The sequence below is a fragment of the Pristis pectinata genome, chromosome 26, assembly GCF_009764475.1.
Source record: "Pristis pectinata isolate sPriPec2 chromosome 26, sPriPec2.1.pri, whole genome shotgun sequence".
NCBI lineage: Eukaryota > Metazoa > Chordata > Chondrichthyes > Rhinopristiformes > Pristidae > Pristis > Pristis pectinata.
In genome coordinates this window covers 23,920,716-23,938,934 of record NC_067430.1, presented here as the reverse complement: position 1 = coordinate 23,938,934, position 18,219 = coordinate 23,920,716, and the positions used below count along the sequence as shown (strand labels likewise).

General features: G+C 43.1%; 1 protein-coding gene across 1 annotated transcript in view; it reads right to left on the bottom strand.

The window, feature by feature from the left end:
* espn (espin) overlaps positions 1-18,219 on the bottom strand; it is a 126,105-nt gene that overhangs the window by 99,429 nt on the left and 8,457 nt on the right. The window contains exon 2 of the mRNA XM_052039432.1: positions 13,743-13,936. Within this exon, the coding sequence (XP_051895392.1) occupies positions 13,743-13,936 (194 nt within the window). The remainder of the gene's footprint in view (positions 1-13,742; positions 13,937-18,219) is intronic.

The following is an 18,219-nucleotide window of genomic DNA, read 5'->3' as shown; positions in this document are numbered from 1 at the left end:
GCTATCAGCGAGAGCCTTGATTGGTCAGCATGTGACAGCAATGAATGATCAATCAAACAAGAAGAGCTCTGAATGGTCAGTAGGAGCTTTCAGTCAATTAATTAATCAGTAGTTTTTATTGAATGGACGTTCAATGAATCAGAATGGTACCAGTCAATCAGTGATGCTGTAACATGGATTTTGTTTAACCAATAATAGCCCTGACTGGTCAATCAATCGCTCAATCAGTACTGGCATCAAAATGGCCAATATATCCTCGGCACCTCCATTACATCCACTCTCCCATCACCATAAAATCTTCCTCAGTCAGTACTGGTCTTCCCCTTCTTTACTGAACACCTTTCCTCCAGGAAGATTAATTGGCCAATCCCACCCCCATGCTTCAATTATTGCCACGAGAACATATTCCAGTATGGTAATCTGTGATTGCAAATCACCAGTTTCATTCTATGATGCTAGAGGAACTCAACAGGCAGCATCTGTGGAGAAAAGCAGGTGGTCAACGTTTTGTGTCAGGACTGAAGATAGGAAAAGGGGAAGCCCAATATATAGGAGGGAAAAGCAGAGCAGTGATAGGTGGACAAAAGAGGGGAGGCAGGGTGGGCACAGAGTGGTGGTAGGTAGATGCAGGTTAGAGATAGTGATGGGCAGGAGGCAGGTGCGGGGGAGGAGGGGAGAGCAGATCCACTGGGGGATGGGTCAAAGGTAAGGAGAGGAAAAAAAAGGGGCTAGAGAAAAGAGAGAGAGGCTAGGAAAGGGAAGAATGGAAGAGGCGTGGTAGGGGGGCGTGGGGAGGTAAGCGGTGTGGAAATTACTTAAAGGCAGAGAATTCAATGTTCATGCCATTAGGCTGCAAGGTTCCAAGATGGAAAATGAGGTGCTGTTCCTCCAATTTGTGCTTGTAATTCTCCTGGCAGTGGAGGAGGTCGAGGACTGACGTATCAGTGACAGTGTGGGAGGGGGAGCTGAAGTGACTGGCAACGGGGAGATGCAGATCACTGGAGGTGGTGTAGGGGCAGGTGTTGCACCTGTGGTGGGGGCATTGGAAAGTTCCCGGGGTGGGAGGGGGGGAAGGAGTAAACTAGGGAGTCATGGAGAGAGCAGTCCCTGCGAAAGGCAGAAAGGGGAGGGGAAGATATGCTTGGCAGTGGGGTCCTGTTGGAGATGGCGGAAGTGGTGGAGAATGGTGTGTCGGATACATAGGCTGGTGGGATGAAATGTGAGGACAAGGGGGACCCTATGCCTGTTGGGTCTGGGAGGGAGAGCAGAGGTGCGGGAAATGGCAGAGATGCAGGTGCGAGCTCTCTCGACCACAGTCGCAGGGAAGCCACGGTTAGAAAAGAAGTTGGACATCTCGGATGTCCTGGAGTGGAAAGCCTCATCATGGGAGCAGATGCGGCAAAGGTGGAGAAATTGAGAAAAAAGGATCACATCCTTGCAAGAGGCAGGGTGGGGGAGTTGTAATCGAGGTAGCTGTGGGCATTACTGGGTTTGTAGAAGAGATTCCAACATCTATGGTCTTTTGTTGCACAAGTTTTATTCACCTATTTGCGCATGTGCAAATTAAACCTGTCTGTAAATCTGCTCCCACCTAACCCTTCCTGCTCCAGTGCTATCGAATACTCTCATTCCTTAATACACCTTCTTCTATCAGCTGTAGACAGTACCCATCCCCCTCCCAATTTAAATACTTAATCTGTAACAGCATTGAGCAGGTAATCTATCAGTCATCAACAGCAACCAAAGGACAATCAATCTGTGGGCAATGTCAACAAAAGGCCAATTTTTCACTCAGTAATAATAAAATGAAGTCAGTAACTGTAATGAACAGTAAACATCAGCAACAGATAAATCAATCAATTAACTGAATTGGGTCTGAATTGGCAGTCACTCAAACAATGACTTGTACTGAATGGCAAATCATAATCAATACATCAGCAATGAAAGGACAATTAATCAATCAGAAACAGCAATAAGTAATCAATCAGAAATGGCATAGAATGATTTATCAATCAATTGAAGCAGCATTGCCATTCATTCTTATAAAAACACTCAATCATCAACCAATCTAACAATTATAATACTAATTGTCAACTGATTTAACTGAGGAAAAACATTAAATGGGCATTCAATCAACCATCAATTGCACTATATGTTTAATCAATCAGTAACAACAAAGACTGGTCAGTCAGTAATCATTGAATCAATAATTAATCAATAATTTTTGCCAATATTAACAATACTGAATTCCTAATTCAGTATTGTTAATAATTCAATAATCAATATGCTACCAGCACTGAATACTTAATCGATCTGTAATATTAAACAATCAGCAAAAGGTAGAATGGCCAAGCAGTAGTGACATTGAATGCTGAATCAGTCAGTCAGTAATAGCACTGAATATTCATTCAATCAATAATAGCATTGGATGGTTATTCAATCTATCAGTGACACGATAAAATGCTCCATCAATCAGCAGAAGATCCATCAATTAATCTGTAATAGCACCAAATGATCAATCAATCAATAACAGGATTGAATGATCACAGGCATTCAGTAACACCAATGAACAGTCTTTCAGTCAACCAATATCTGCTCTGCACAAGCATTTCCCACTAATACTATCCACAGACCCACCCATCCTTCCCCCTCCTTCTTCCTCCCACCACCCACCCACCCCACCTCTCCCCCACCCCCACTGAGGCTCAACAGGCTTAAACATATCTCTGCCTCAAGCACTCAACATGATAGAGTTTCACATCCTCATCACTCTTGAGTAAAGAAACTTAACCTGACTTTCTCACTGGATTTATTAATGACCCATTTTTACAGTCCATGGTTTTAGATTTCCTCACAAGCAGAAATGTTTTCTTTGGTTACCCTATTGAATGCCTTCATGTTTTAAAAGAGATTCAACAGATCAGCTCTTTTTTTTAAGAGAAAAGAGCCTTCTTGATAGTTATACCCTCTCAATTCTTACATCAAATAGCTATATAAAATGTGATTTTTGTTGGAAGTGTATTTTTCTAACTTAACTGGAGTTTACATCTTCTGACTGTGGTGTATTTCCGAAGTGACAGGATTTCCTGGAACCTCTCACCTTTTGAATTTTTCGAGGTGGATCAAGGATTCCCTGAACACCCTGACGTACATTCTTGGGGATGTGTTTCTAAAATATTGGACCAGTTACTTTTAGCTGGTTCTCAGAGCAAATATTTTAGCATCTCCATATATTAGAGAAAGGAAATGGATCAGATAAACTTTTTTGTGTTTTGGAACTTGCTAACAGCCAAAAGTCTTTTCACCTGATGCTTATCCATTCAATGGAAATCTGTCACCTGAAGTGACAAAGAAATTTGGTATGTCCCCTCAGCCTATCAGAGAAAGTCCCTTCGTCCTATCCATCCATCTATCTCTTACCCTCTCTGCGACTTCAAACTAACTTGTTTCCTCTCTTGCCCAAATCAGATGAAAGGTCTTTGACCTGAAACATTAACTCTATTTCTCTCTCCCCAGATGCTGCCTGACCTACTGAGTGTTTCTGACATTTTCTGTTTCTACCTCTGCACTGTCTGGTTGGACAGAGCCCACCAGGTCAGAGTGAACTTCCACAGATGTCCATGTGGAAGTCAGACATTACCCAGTCAATGTGCTTGTACAGCTCACTGAGCTGCTGGAAGCTGGGCTGCCCTGGACCACACTGGAAGGAACAGCTCAGGACAGGATATGGATGGCCACTGGGCTTGGAGCAACAGAAGAATCCACTGTTTTGTTGAGGTTGTCTCTCGAGGTGATTGTTGGCCAAGATGCTGAGAACCTCTGTAAACAATGAACCTTGAACAGGCAGACAAAGGATGGTACCACTGACAATCAACATTCACCTAATAATCAGTCCAGATTGGGTGCTCTAGGAGGGACCAGAAGACACAACCTCTGAGCCAATCTGACTCTAAGCTCACACCTTACAAAACATTCACGTGAGCATTCGCCAGCTGCCAGAATCCCTACTGAGAACAGGAAGTTTGAGTTGTTTACTCTCCAATATTGTTTGATTCTGAGTCGAACCTGGGTCGTCCTGCATCCTTTATTACCCCAGCTCACACAAAGCTATAAAAGCATTAGCCTCCTCAGTGCTGCATTTTCCATTCTTGCAGAGAACTGATCAGACCTTTGTGATTTTTATAAATGACTTGGATGAGGATGTGGAAGGGTAGGTTAGTAAGTTTGCTGATGATACAAAGGTTGGTGGTGTTGTGGATAGTGTAGAAAGTTGTTGTAGATTACAACAGGATATTGATAGAATGTAGAGTTGGCAGATGCAGTTCACCCAGAAAAGTGTGAGGTGATACACTTCGGGAGATCGAATTTGAAGGCAGAATACAAGGTTAATGGCAGGACACTTAGCAGTGTGGAGGAACAGAGGGATCTTGGGGTCCACGTCCATAGATCCCTCAAGATTGCTGTGCAGGTCGATAGTGTTGTTAAGAAGGCGTATGGAGTGTTGGCCTTCATTAGTCGGGGTATTGAGTTCAAGAGCCATGAGGTAACGTTGCAGCTCTATGAAACTCTGTATAGACCACACACTGGTCGCCTCATTATAGGAAGGATGTGGAACCTTTAGAGAGGGTGCAGAGGAGATTTACTAGGATGCTGCCTGAACTGCAGAGCATGTCTTATGAGGATAGGTTGAGTGAGAGGGAGCTTTTCTCTTTGGAGAGAAGGAGGATGAGAGGTGACTTGATATCGGTGTACAAGATGGTAAGAGGCATAGATCAAGGGGACAGTCACAGACTTTTTCCCAGGCGAAAATGGCTAACACGAGGGGCATAATTTTAAGGTGATTGGAGGAAGGTATAAGGGGGATGTCGGGGGTAAGTGTTTTTTTATACAGAGAGAGGTGGGTGCGTGGAACGCACTGCCTGCAGAGGTTGTGGGGGCAGATACATTAGGGACATTTAAGAGACTCTTAGACAGACACATGAATGATAGAGAAACGGGGGGCTATGTGGGAGGGAACAGTTAGATAGAACAGGATAAAATGTCGGCACAACATTGTGGGCCAAAGGGCCTGTACTTTGCTGTAATGTTCTATGTTCTAAATGGCACATGCACGAGCCATTGCATCATTATCACAGGAGTGTTAACCTGGGTCGGGGAAATCACTTTTAATTCAAGGGCATTTCTGCCCTTCTTATCAGGAGACAAGGAATGCAGTTAGTTTGAGCACAAAGGCACACGTAACAGGGATCCAATGATCCAACAATGTAGCAGAACTCCCAGGCTCTTTTGGGTCAAGTGCAACTTCACCGGTCCAATAATTCTGTTCCCCTAACAGCTGCCTGAGTGGTGCCACCAGTGGAAGGGACACAACTGGCCTGAGAGTGATGGAGAGAAGCAGAGACCTCATCTAGTTTTGGTGGATTAAAATATACAGGTTGATATTGGCCTGAAAATGTTGACTGTGCACTGAATGCAGATGTTTTGGAGGTCTCCATCTGGAAACCCATGCCCTAGTGTCCCCACACAACTATACCCATCGCTTCCACTCACTCATGCCACACCACGCCCTCATTGCCATGAAAGGGAGAGCTCTTTAATAGCACTGCTTTACTTCCCAGGAGTCAGCTGCCTGGTTAGTCAGTCACATTTTAACATCACTTAGGGGGAGGAAACCACAATAGTGATGGCTTAAAGCAGGGCTGTCCCAGCTTCATGTGGTGATTTGGAGTTGGGGCAAATTGTGGCATCTATTCTACACACCAAAAATGGGTAAAATCCAGTTTCCGGGCAAGTCTTCCTCACAGTGTCTTGTGGTCACCTTGGCAATCAGCCCAGGGTTGGACAGAAAACTTCATCTCTCATCATCTGCAAGTACTGTTATTGTTCTCTGTGTGTAAACCTGGATGGGTTGATGTTTGTAGAACTTCAGTTGCGAGCGGATGAGTAGAGAGAAGGGCATAAGTCTGAGTGGAGGAGCTGAGAGTGATGGAGAGAAGCAGAGACCTCATCTAGTTTTGGTGGATTAAAATATACAGGTTGATATTGGCCTGAAAATATTGACTGTGCACTGAATGCAGATGTTTGGCATCCATTTTGACTGTCCAGAGGAACAGGCGATGACGGTTCTGTACTATTCCAAAACTTTTCCTTTAGCCACAAAATCATAGAGATTGTGCTATAATATTCTGAATGTCACAGTTAACCAAAACTTTCAAACCCCGGAATAGAGACAGAAATTGTCAGTGACCTGTGTGGGTTACCTTGGGTTATAAACTATTCATCTGCTTTAAATTAATGGCACTTACACCATTACCACTTGCAGAATTAAACAGCTACTGCAGAATGGTGATAAAATTGTTTTCTTTTCTTTCAGTTTGCTGCTGTGACAATCCTGGTGGTTTTGTATTCCTTTACGATGCTGAATAGTTATTATTACAATTTCTGATAACACTGTGGAATTACTGCTACTTAAATGTTATCAATGGAAGCAGAGGGGTCAATTTATTGAATAGGGAAATGTTAATCTGCTGTGTTGGCACCTGTCACCCCGGGGATTTTCATTTGACCATTGATGAATGCAGCAGGAAGGAAGAGCCAGTATTGATACAGGACCTATCATGTTGGCAGGACACCAGATTAATTACAGTCTGAAATGCTGTCACTGTAATGTCAGTAAACTTGGCGTCCACTTTGCAAGGTCTTACACAAAGCGGGGAAGCAGAAATGTTGTTTGCCCGGTTTTTGCTGGTTATTTGAGGGAGAAATATTGACCAATGTACATAAGGGGTTCCCATGTCTTCTTCACAAGATGGTACAACAGATTTTTGCGTGCACACAAAGAGGCAAATGCAAGATGAAGAATTGATAACTTGGGGTCATATTCTGGGGATATACAGTATGTTTACCCACTTAGGGCAAATAAGGGCAACATTTTTCAGGGAGTTAAGATTGTTTGGAATTCTTTCTAGCTGTGGCTACCCCATCATTGAGTGCGTTCAAGGCTGTGATTAATAGATTTCTGAGATCCAGAGATTTGAAAATAGATCAGGAATGTGGAGTTGATGTGAATGCTCATTCATGATCAGTTGAATGGCAGAGTAAACCTGAATGGTCATAAAGCACACTCATACTCTTTTGTTTTTTCTTCTCTTTCCTCCTAGGTCTTCTATTATGGTAGCTGCCAGCAGTACAAAATGTGTCTCAGTTTTATGCCTTATTGAAAGATGGGGTCTCTGACAATTCATCTATACTGACACTTATTAACAGCTGTAAGTCTGGTGTTCCACTGAGTGGACACTGTTTCATGCCCTCACTTACTTTTAAACAACATCCTTTGACACAAATAGGTTCTAACTTCACAATTTTCACTGTGTTATACGGCAGACCTGAAGAGTGAGTGGGAGATGGGCAGCTTGCAGCTGCTCAGAGACTTTCAAAAGTCACCAAATGAGGTGGGGTAGTCAGGGACAGTTTGAAAGTTGGCAGAGGGTGGGGTGGAAGGTTCGGTCGTGATGCGGGGGTCTTTACCACAGCCACTTCAGCAAACAATACGACATGTAAGATGTTTTATCCAAGAGTTTCAAACCTGCAGCTAGCCTAAATAATTGTTAAAGAGCCAACATTAGTGACACCCAGCTTGCTATCTTATAGATTCAACTATCTTAATCATCCAAAGTAGAATGCACAATATTCACAATCTCACCATTATACAATCAAAAGGCAATCACCATTTGGGCCTATTTAGTAATAAGTGCAACTTAAATAAGTTTTGCTTGTGATGTACTGCCAAATGATCTCCAAACCCAGCTCGGGCACTTTGATACGTTTTAATTAACTCCTAACATGTTCACCGCATGAACTTAAATGGTGCCAAGTGAATTAATGTGATCACACACTTGTTTGCACAACTTTTGGTAAACACAAGGCAGAGAGAGAGATGCCCCACTCAGGTTTCCAGACCCAGTAACTGAAGCTGTCCCATCACAGCTGCTCGAAGGAGCAGAAATAACTGATCATTGAATAATTAATCTAAATTCTTTGAGTTGGGGGAGGGACACAAAAGCAAGATTAAGCTAAATAAGCTTCACCAGTAGTGAATTGAAATAATTCCAGAAATCTCAAGCCTTATTATATCAGCTGAACTGCTCGAGGGTTTATTCACAAAAGTGTTGTAAAAGGATCATTTTATTCATCTAGTATTGTGGGTCTTTGAGACAAGTACTTTATTCTGCCTACTGCTTTGGTACAAAATCCCCACCACTCTTAGTTGCTTCAGTAATCTATCTGTTCCCTGATTCACCGTGCTCACCAGCAGACTATTCCACTGTGGTTTTGAGCTGCACTTTTCACATGAGATGTTTTCATATAAAATCAGAGCAGGTGGTTTATTGTGATCGAACCAAATATCAAAAGAACCATAGAATTGTTACACCATAGAATGAGGCTGTTCAGCCATCAAGTCCATGCTGATACCTTGAGAGAATAATGTAGAACATGCATACCTTAAAACTTGCTGCATGTTATTGATGAACTATGCAAATATTCCTTCTATTTACTTTGGATGAACAAAAGATTATTTATAAGTGAATTTAAATTTCATGAAGAGCCTGGTGGGATTTGAACTCACATTATTATTCCAGGCCTTGGAGTTAATAGGCCAGTAATTTAACCACAGGAATACTGATATAATAATGCAGATTGTAATGTGCAAACCCATTTGATTCTGTTGTGAAGCCCAAGAACCAATGACCTTGCTTGCAACTGAAACTGGAAGTTTGTCATTTTTAGCCTTAACAAGTGTGCTGTTAATCCTATGACTTTCATTCTTCTTGCTTCACAGAGATTTGAAAGGACTTGACTTGTTGTTTGTAACATTGCTGTGTCCAGGAACTTGTTAGCAAATTGGCTGCTACTGTTCTCATCTCAACAGGTGCTGCACTTAAGTAAGAATCAAAAAATGCTTTGGGACATGCTGAGGTTCTGATAAGTTTTAATAGTTTATGCAGCTGAGTTCCCAAACCCATCCAACCAAGAGGAATAGTAACTCTAGTATGGATTTGGATAGGTCATTTGGTACAGTCACATATTGTACCCCCATCTGAGAACAGTCTCACCTAGCATCTGTCCACTTTGGATAGCAATTTGCAGACACCCTGTTGGATTTTCTTGTCCACAACCCTGGGTCTTAGTCCCCAGTTCTAACTGAGCTACAGTCAGCTCTGATTGGGACTTGAGTTATAGATGGTCATAGAGTACAGAAACAGGCCCTTCAGCCCAAGTCCGTGCCAACCATCAAGCATCAATTTGGACCCCAATCCTACACCGGTCCCATTTTATTGTCCCCTCATTCCCATCAACTCCCCCAGGTTCTACCACTCACCTACACAATAGGGGCAATTTACAGAGGTCAACTAACCTACCAATCCCCACATCTATGGAGTTGGAAGGAATCTGGAGTACCTGGAGGAAACGTACGTGGACAGTGTGCAAACCCCACACAGAGAGCAACAGAGGTCAGGAGTGAATGCGGGTCACCAGAGCTGAGAGGCAGCAGTCTATTAGCTGTGCCATGGTGCTGTATTTAGGATTTTACTATGGCTCAATGAGATTTTAACATGATAGTGCTATTTCAGAAGAGCTGTAAAAGGGTTAATGAATATCTAAAAGTGGCTTAAACTGGCAGATGCTCTCCGCTGTAATCCAATATAGGGGATCCAATAGTATCACTAGGAACACCAGAATCCCAAACCAAGCATAAAGCTACCGTGAGTCGATAAAATTACCGTGTCCATAAAATTCTTGTTCTTATAGCTCATCCAGAAGACAAGACAGCACTCCCAAGCACTGCACTGGGCAGGCACAGTAGTGTAGAAGGGCAGGCACAGTGGTGTAGCGGTTAGCATAATGCTTTACAGCGCCAGTGACCCCGGTTCAATTCTGGCCGCTTTCTGTAAGGAATTTGTATGTTTTCCCCGTGTCTGCATGGGTTTCCTCCAGGTGCTCTGATTTCCTCCCACATTCCAAAGACATACGGGTTAGGAAGTTGTGGGCACGCTATGTTGGTGCTGGAAGTGTGGCAACACTTGCAGGCTGCCCCCAGAACACTCTATGCAAAAGATGCATTTCACTGTGTGTTTCACTGTACATGTGACTAATAAAGATACCTTATCTTATCTTTGTGCTCCAGTCTCTGGATTAGAACTTGAACCCACAACCTTGAGATGGCCACACACCAAGTCAATGCTGACATGAAGATACAAGCTGGGGTCAAAATGAAAGTTGATAAAAAGATGTTTTAACTGCTACAGTATTTCAAACAGCTACACTTCTGTGTATTATGAGGGTCGACAGACTGACGTGAAATAATCCTCATTCAACTGTTAACATTCGATCCTGGTTTGGTGAGAAAGCTGAATTTCTCATTTGCTCAAGCAGCCCCTTCACTGTCGAAGCATCAAGCAATTTACATAACCAAAGGATGAACAAAAGGACCAATGTTATCACTCCGCACCACAAATGCTCGGCAGCCACTGAAAGCAGATTGATTGGCAGTGGAGTGCAACAGTGGGAACACTGATGCCCAACAGTAACTGACAATACCATTTGGTTCCTATTGTAACAACATCATTGACTCTTTCCTTCCCGATACAAAAGCTTAGAAGTTACTTTCAGTTAAAGACATCAATGCACTCTGTACTAACACAATGCAACCGCACTGTGTAATGAATTGATCTGTACGATCGGTATGCAAGACAAGTTTTTCACTGTACCTCAGTACAAGTGACAATAATAAACCAATACCAATAAGGTAGGGTGTTGCATGGCAGGACCCAAAGATAGACTCAGTGCACCTTGAGAAACACACTGCAAAATTATCGCATTCAAAAATCCATGTGATAACCCCATGGAACATTGGTCTTTGGAGTGCTTGGAATTAATAATAAACTGGGCTAAATTGCAATGAGATCCAGTAATTTGACCCAGATTAGGAGAAAGGGATAATAAAAAGGAACTTCCATGAAATTGGGATATTGTTTTAAAAAAATCAGTCATTGAACCACCTTTGTGATGCAGGAAAAGAGTCAGCTGAATTTGTGCACAGAAAGCTCCCACAAACAATAATACAATGATCATCGGATCGCCTGTTTTTGTGATCTTGGTTAAGGGATTGGTATTGGCTAAAACAAGAGAGAAGTCACTTGCTCTTTTTCAAAATAATGTCATATGATCTCTTAAAGCTAGATGGGGCCTTGTTTTAAAAGTTCTTCTGACAGCCAGAGCAGCCTTCTCATTGTACAGCACTGGTCTTGTGCACCATGAAGCCACCTCCATGATGAAGAATTGTATTAATTTATTTCTACCCCCCCCCCCCCCCACAAGGATTTGCCTTCCAAATCAACTCCCAAGTACAAGTCCACAGATGAAGGGAGTCATTCCATGATTTTGGGCTTTCTTTCTTCATCTGATGTCAATGGAGTGACTAAGGAAGGGATCTTTGAAATGCAAGGAAAGACACCTGAAGCTCAAGGTATTTGTTAATGTGTTACAGACACATTCATCGTTAATCTCCCAAAGGATTCTCCTTATCACCCTTAGTAACATCAGTGGAAACCCTGGAGAGACAGGGCTGGGCAATCTCTGGGAGTTTTGCCAAAATCTAACCAGGAGGTTGGAGAACCTTCATCAAAATCCCTCAGGAGTCCAGACAGGAGAACAAAAAAACAGGAAGCATTCTCTCTGTGTCTCACTGGGTGAGAACCTAATCTTTCCACAAGAAAAATAATCTAGAAAGGAGAAGGAAATCAGTCCTCATCCAGAAGGAGCAGATCAGTGAGCCAGGACCAATTTGTACAGACACCATATATAATCAATATTTAAATCAAATGATGTTTACTGCAAGGTTTTGCCGTACTTTGGGGATTCCTGTAAAATCCTCAAGCCTAGCTGATCAGGCCACATAAAGAATTCAGTGCAGCAAAGAAAAAATAACAGGCTGGTGTCACTTGTGAGTTGGTGAATTATTTTGTTTTCATTATTAGCAAAGCAGAGGGCAACAAGAGTGCTTGTTGACAGCTGGAATTTTCCAGCTCAGCATTTCACACAAACATTCCACCAATGTACTCTCTCCTACATCCTCTGCCCCTCACACATGCGCCCTCTGACAACAAATTCTCTCCCTCTCAGACACATGAACACACAGGCACACAAACAGTCCTCCCCCTTCCTCATCGAAGGAAGGATCTACTTGCCGAGTCATTGAGTATCCTTGAGTCTGAGGTAGGTTCTTGGTGGACAGGGAAACCAAGCATTATAGGGATCAGGCAGCAAAATGCAGTTGAGGACAAATATTAGATTAGCCATTAGAGCAGGTTTAAGGGGTCATATGGCCTACTCCTCTTCCTATGTCTGTGATGGTCTTCTTTCACACACACATGCACACCAGCTGATAATCCCCTCTCTCACATGCACATTCTGACAATTCTCTGAATGCGCGCACGCGCACACACACACACCTCCTGTCTCGCTCACGCATAAAATCAAATCCATGCGGTGCCAACTGAATGCAGTATCCATGGAATTTGGACTTCACGGAATCAAGGGCAACAGTATAGTTTTGTATTTAAGGAATTAAATAAATGAAATGAAGACAGGCAAAGCAGAGCAGATAATGTCATAGAGTAACTGAGTTACACAGCGCAGAACCTATGACGTGGATAAGATTTAAGAAAGTTCTGCTGAAGGAATGAGCAGTTAGACTCCAAATTGTGAAGCAGAACCATAGAAGTAATAATCTCTGGATTACCACCCAAACCACAGGTAATTGGCATCGGGTCAAAGGAATCAGAGAGTTGCACGCATGGCCCAAAGACTTTCGTGGGAAAAATGGGTTTCAGTGCATGGGACACTGACTCCAGTACTGGGGAAAGAGAAAGGTGTACTGGTGGGAAGGGCTTCTCTTGAATTGGGCTGCAACAAACATCCCACTGAATCTAAAAATAAGGGCTGTGGATATAGCTTTAAATAGGTGGGGAGTTGGGTGGGAAGTGGAGAGGAAGGTTCAAGTGAGGAGAAATATAGAAAGTTAAGGACAAGGCAATACCGCAGGGTAGCATAGACCACACAAACAGAGCAAGGAAAAATGGTGAAAAGGTAAAATGGAAGGCTCTTTATTTGAATGCATGTTCATGTCATTAATCTATATTAAGAAAATCATTGGTCCTGGTACCAACTCCTCGATCTTGAATGTACTCATTAGCTGAGCTTCCACAGCCCTCTTGGGTAGAGAATTCCAAAGATTTACGATCCTCTGGAGGGTGACATTCCTTATCTCCGTCGTGAAAGACCAAACCTTTATTATGAGTCTATGACCCCTGGTTCCAGATTCTCCACTTGAGGGAAACACCATCCTTTCATCTATCCTGTCACGTCCAGTAAGAATATTTTATGTTTCAATGGATCCCCTCTCTCAAGTTCTTTCTCCCTCCTGATTCCCTTATTCCTTCATTCAATGGTGTCCAAAAATCAATGTTACTGCTTTGTTCTCCACTTTTAATCTTTAATAGGACAACTAGGATTTGAACGGATCTCACATTGCAAGGTTATACTTGTAGTTATACTTGACCAGACTTGGCTCACCTCAGAAACAGAAAGTGAACTGTGCAGATACTGTAACCAAGGTTTTGATTCAACCGCAGTGCAGCAAGCAATTATCCTCAGCCCATCTGGATCCTTCCATTACTTACTTGGGACATTGTCCAAGCAGCAGTCGGAGCGATGGAAGGTCACCTTTGGCTGCAGCGTAGTGCACGGGAAGGGCTCCGGTATCTGTAGCTGCTTTTGGGTCACTGCCCCCACCTTTCAATAACCACTCTGTGATACTGTGATGCCCAAACCACGATGAGAGGTGCAGAACTGTAGCCCCAGAGCTGTCTTTGTCCTGCAGAAATTGTGGGAAAAATAAATCCATCAGTACCTCAGATTCTTTCCAGAATGGTTACACAACACTTCAGTTAAAATGCGTGGCCACTGCACTTTGTGGATGATATTGAGGCTTCAGAAAGTGTGTACAGAAATCTGCAGAACCTTAGTTAACATGCTGGACTAAGAGAATAGGAGTATATAGACTTGAAGAGAAGGGATTCTGGTTGAGATAACATTTTGTTTTGATTAAGTAGTCAGCAAGCACCCAGGGTCACAATTTCTAATGTATACAATGCCAAGTGTAAGGTAGAAATCAAGAAATAGACTTTTTCCAAGGCAGGGTCAAACCTCTAGAAGGAGCTTCAAGAACCTGAGGTGGATGGTAATTCTGCAGAATTCTTTTAAGGGAAAATTGGAGCTGTTTCAATCTGGGACAGAGACCAGCTTACACTAAATGCAGCATAAAATTATTAAGGTCAAAATTAGTTTTAATTATCTTTGGGAGTGAAATGGAATTTCCAAGAATACTTCCTCCCAAATTGGCATGGGTTTTTGGCTGCTTTTTCCCTGGATCTCCTGGTTTTGAGTGAATGCACAAGGCATCAGAAATCCGTGGAATAAGTTGGATGAATGAGTGTCTTTTCCTGCCTTTGCATGTTTGTAAATCCAACCAAACTCGTTGAACACCTCCTTACTATTGACTCATGATCTACTCAGCCAATGCAAGTGTCAAGTGTGATGGTTTAGCATTTGGGAATTAGCACGTGATCCCTTCACCTTCGGGGTCTGCAGAGACTGACATAGTGGAACTCTCCCCCTCCTCTGTCCAACAGGCCCACAGAAGCTACTGTTCCAAATGAAGCCCCATGCATGCTCAAGGACTAACACTTTGTCTTAAGACTGGGCACAGTGACTGGACTCAACAATTTCAGGTAAACAACCATTCCAGTGTCTGCAGCATCTTTGTTCTTTGTCTTCTCCTACTTACACTTCCCTAAACGTACCTTCTGTTCTGCACAAGCCTTAATAACTCTCCTTCATTTGCATCATTCCATCTTTCCTGCCTTTCAGCCTATCAGAGGTCTTCCCTTTTGTTCCCTCCACCCCATCTCTTTCTCTGCAACTTAAAACCATTTTTTTCATATTTTTTAATAACACAAGAGGCCATTTGGCCCTTCAAGTCAACGCCAACTCTCAGAGCAATCTAGTTTTCACCATAACCTGTTCTCCCCAGGTTCCCATCAGCTCCCCCAGATTCTACCACTCACCTACACACTAGGGGCAATTTACAATGGCCAATTAACCTACCACCCTGCATGTCTTAGGGATGTGGGGGAGAACCTGGAGCACCCAGAAGAAATCCACGTGGTCACAGGGAGAACGTGCAAGCTCCACACAGACAGCACTGGAGGTCAGGATCACTACTTCTGATTAGAGGTCATCATCCTGAAACTTTAATTCTGTTTCTCTCTCCCCAGATACTGCCCGATCATATCAACTTTTCAAAATTTTCTACTTTATCCTGCACAAGATCAGTTTGGATATTCTGCATGATTATTGGTCCCACACCCACAGCACTGTTCAACCCACATTGTGGCAATTTACACCCAACAGCATCAAGAATAATTTGCAGTGTCTCATCTCTTCCCAAATGGAAACATTGGAAAGGATTTTATTAAAGAACCAAAAGACTCTGTCCACAAACTGGTCACTCAGGCCACCGTTACCATGGCCTCACCACCAGCCCCCCGTCAACATTTTGAAATTTCACCAATTGCCTCCAAACTGCATTCATTTTCTTGGGCACATAGGAATGAGTAGATGTGCTTTAAGGGTATTTTAATGTCTAAAATTTTTAATTTATTGAAGGAACTGACCAAGTGGGAACATTATCAAAGTATTTTTTAGTGATTTTAATTCAGAATACTCACAGATGGGGGAATAGGAGGTCCTCATTAAAAATACTTCTTTTTGGTAATAAACACCTTTTTAGCTTTCTTTTATAAAAGGGCACCAGTTTATCACTATTAAGCACATCACAAAATACTTCCTAATGGATAGAAAATTACTACATTCTAAAATGCTGTCCAGTAGCACTGACTGATGAGGAAACTTTTATGTGTAATTATTCAAATAAACATTCTCGGAAACCTAAACGGCAACCAAGCCAGTGCAGTTTTAGGTGTATTTAGGCTGCAATAGCCTAATTGGTTTTATTTATTCATTTTTCAGCATCTGGGTGTTACTGGCAAGACCAGCATTTATCCTGCTTCCCTTACTAGCCTTGAGAAGGTGAGTGCCTTCTTGAACTGAAACAGTCCTCCTGGTGAAGGTTCTCCCACGGTTCTATTGGGTAAAGAGTTCCAGGATTTTGACCCAACAATGATGAAGGAATGGCAATTATATTTCCAAGTTTGGATGGGGTGTGGCTTGAAGGGGAACAGAGTTAGTGATATTCTCATATGCCTGAAACTCTTGTCCTCCTTGCGGTAGAGTTCATGGGTTTGGGAGGTGCTGTCAGTGTAGTTTAGGTGAGTAATCTTAGTGCACTTGCTTATGGCAGAGGGACTGGATGCTTTGGGTGGAGGATGGGATTCCTATCAAACAGGCTGCTTTATCCTGAATGGTGCAGCAGCACTCGTGCATGCAAATGGAGCATATTCCTTCACACTTCTGATGTGTGCCTTGTAAAAAGTGGAAATATTCAGTGGTGTCAAGAAGTGAGTCACTGGTCACAGAATACACAGCCTCTAACCTTCTCTTCCCACCATATCCATGTTACTGGCTCATGTTTAGTTTCTAGTCAATGATGGAGCAGAATGCTAATAATGAGAGACTCAGTGCTTATAATGCCACTGAGTGCAAAGGGTGGGTGCTTGAGATGGAGATGGTCATTGTCTGGTACTTGAGTAACACGAATGTTACTTGCCACTTAGCTCATATCTGAACGTTGTCTTGGTCTTCCTGCATGCAGGCACAGGCTGCTTCAGTTATGGAGGAATTGCAAATGGAATTGTACAGTCATCAGCCAACACCCCCACTTCTGACCTCGTGATGGAAAGGAGGTCATTGATGAAGCAGTTGAAGATGGATGGGCCCAGGACACTTCCCTGAGGAACTCCTGCAGTGATGTCCTGAGGCTGGTACGATTGACCTCCAACAGCCACACCTTCCTTCCTTTGTGAGGGGCATGACCCCAACCCTTTGATGCCTATTGACTTCAGGTTTGCCAGGGTTTCTGAATGCCATTCTCAATCTAATGCTGCCTTGATGTCAAGGTCAGTCACTCTCAGCTCGCCTCTGAAATTCTGCTCTGGGTTCACATGTGGACCAAGGTTGCGATGAGGTCTAGAACTGAGCGACCCTTACAAAACCCAAACTTAACGTCAGGGAGCAGATTAATGGTGAGTAAGTGGCAATTGATAGCACTGTCAAATGGGACCCTACATCACCCTGCTAAAGATTGAAGGTAGACTAGTTGGGTGGTAATTGACCAGACTAGATTTGTCTTATCTTTGGGACTAGGATGGACATAGGTAATTTTCCACTTTGTTAGGTAGATGCCAATGTGGTAACGGTACTGGAACAGCTGGCAAAGACACATGGTGAGCTCTGGAATGCACATCATCAGCACTACAACTGGGGTGTTGTCTTGTCCCAGAGCATTTGCTGTATCCAGTGCTCTCAGCTACTTGCCCTCCAGGTATTCCCAGTGATTTCTGCAGCTGTCAACATGGACCCTCTGTTGTTGACCAGGCCTCATCAACCACAGGAGTCCATTGCTGATACAAAGCTGGGCCACTCTGTTGGGTAGAGAAGGCCACACAATTGGAGTGGAACTCTTCCCCTCCACGCCGTCTGCCTCCCCCAACTCTCCCACCAGCACTGGGCACATATGCAGACACAAAGACAAACCCTCACCAGTCCATGGTGGGCTTTATGATGACCTGCTACAGTTTTAAATTGCCGTATCCCTACCAGCCAGCTCTGCATTTTAGTGTTTGTAATGTGTTGATGAAACACTGTTAACTTTGAAGGTAATCTACTTTACCTATATATAGACTCCTCCAAATCCACCATAATACAGCTGACACTAAAGCAGGACATCGGTTAATGGCTGGATTACACAAAGCAAATTAGCCTCCAAACCCACTATTGTTTTGTCACTCCCTCATGTGTGTATCTACCAGAAATAGCACAGGTGTTACCCTCAATCTTTCACTTTAATGTGAAGCAGTTTATAAAGTAAAACAACATTGACATGGTCACCCACTGCCGCAGCCTTCTCAAAACCCCAGT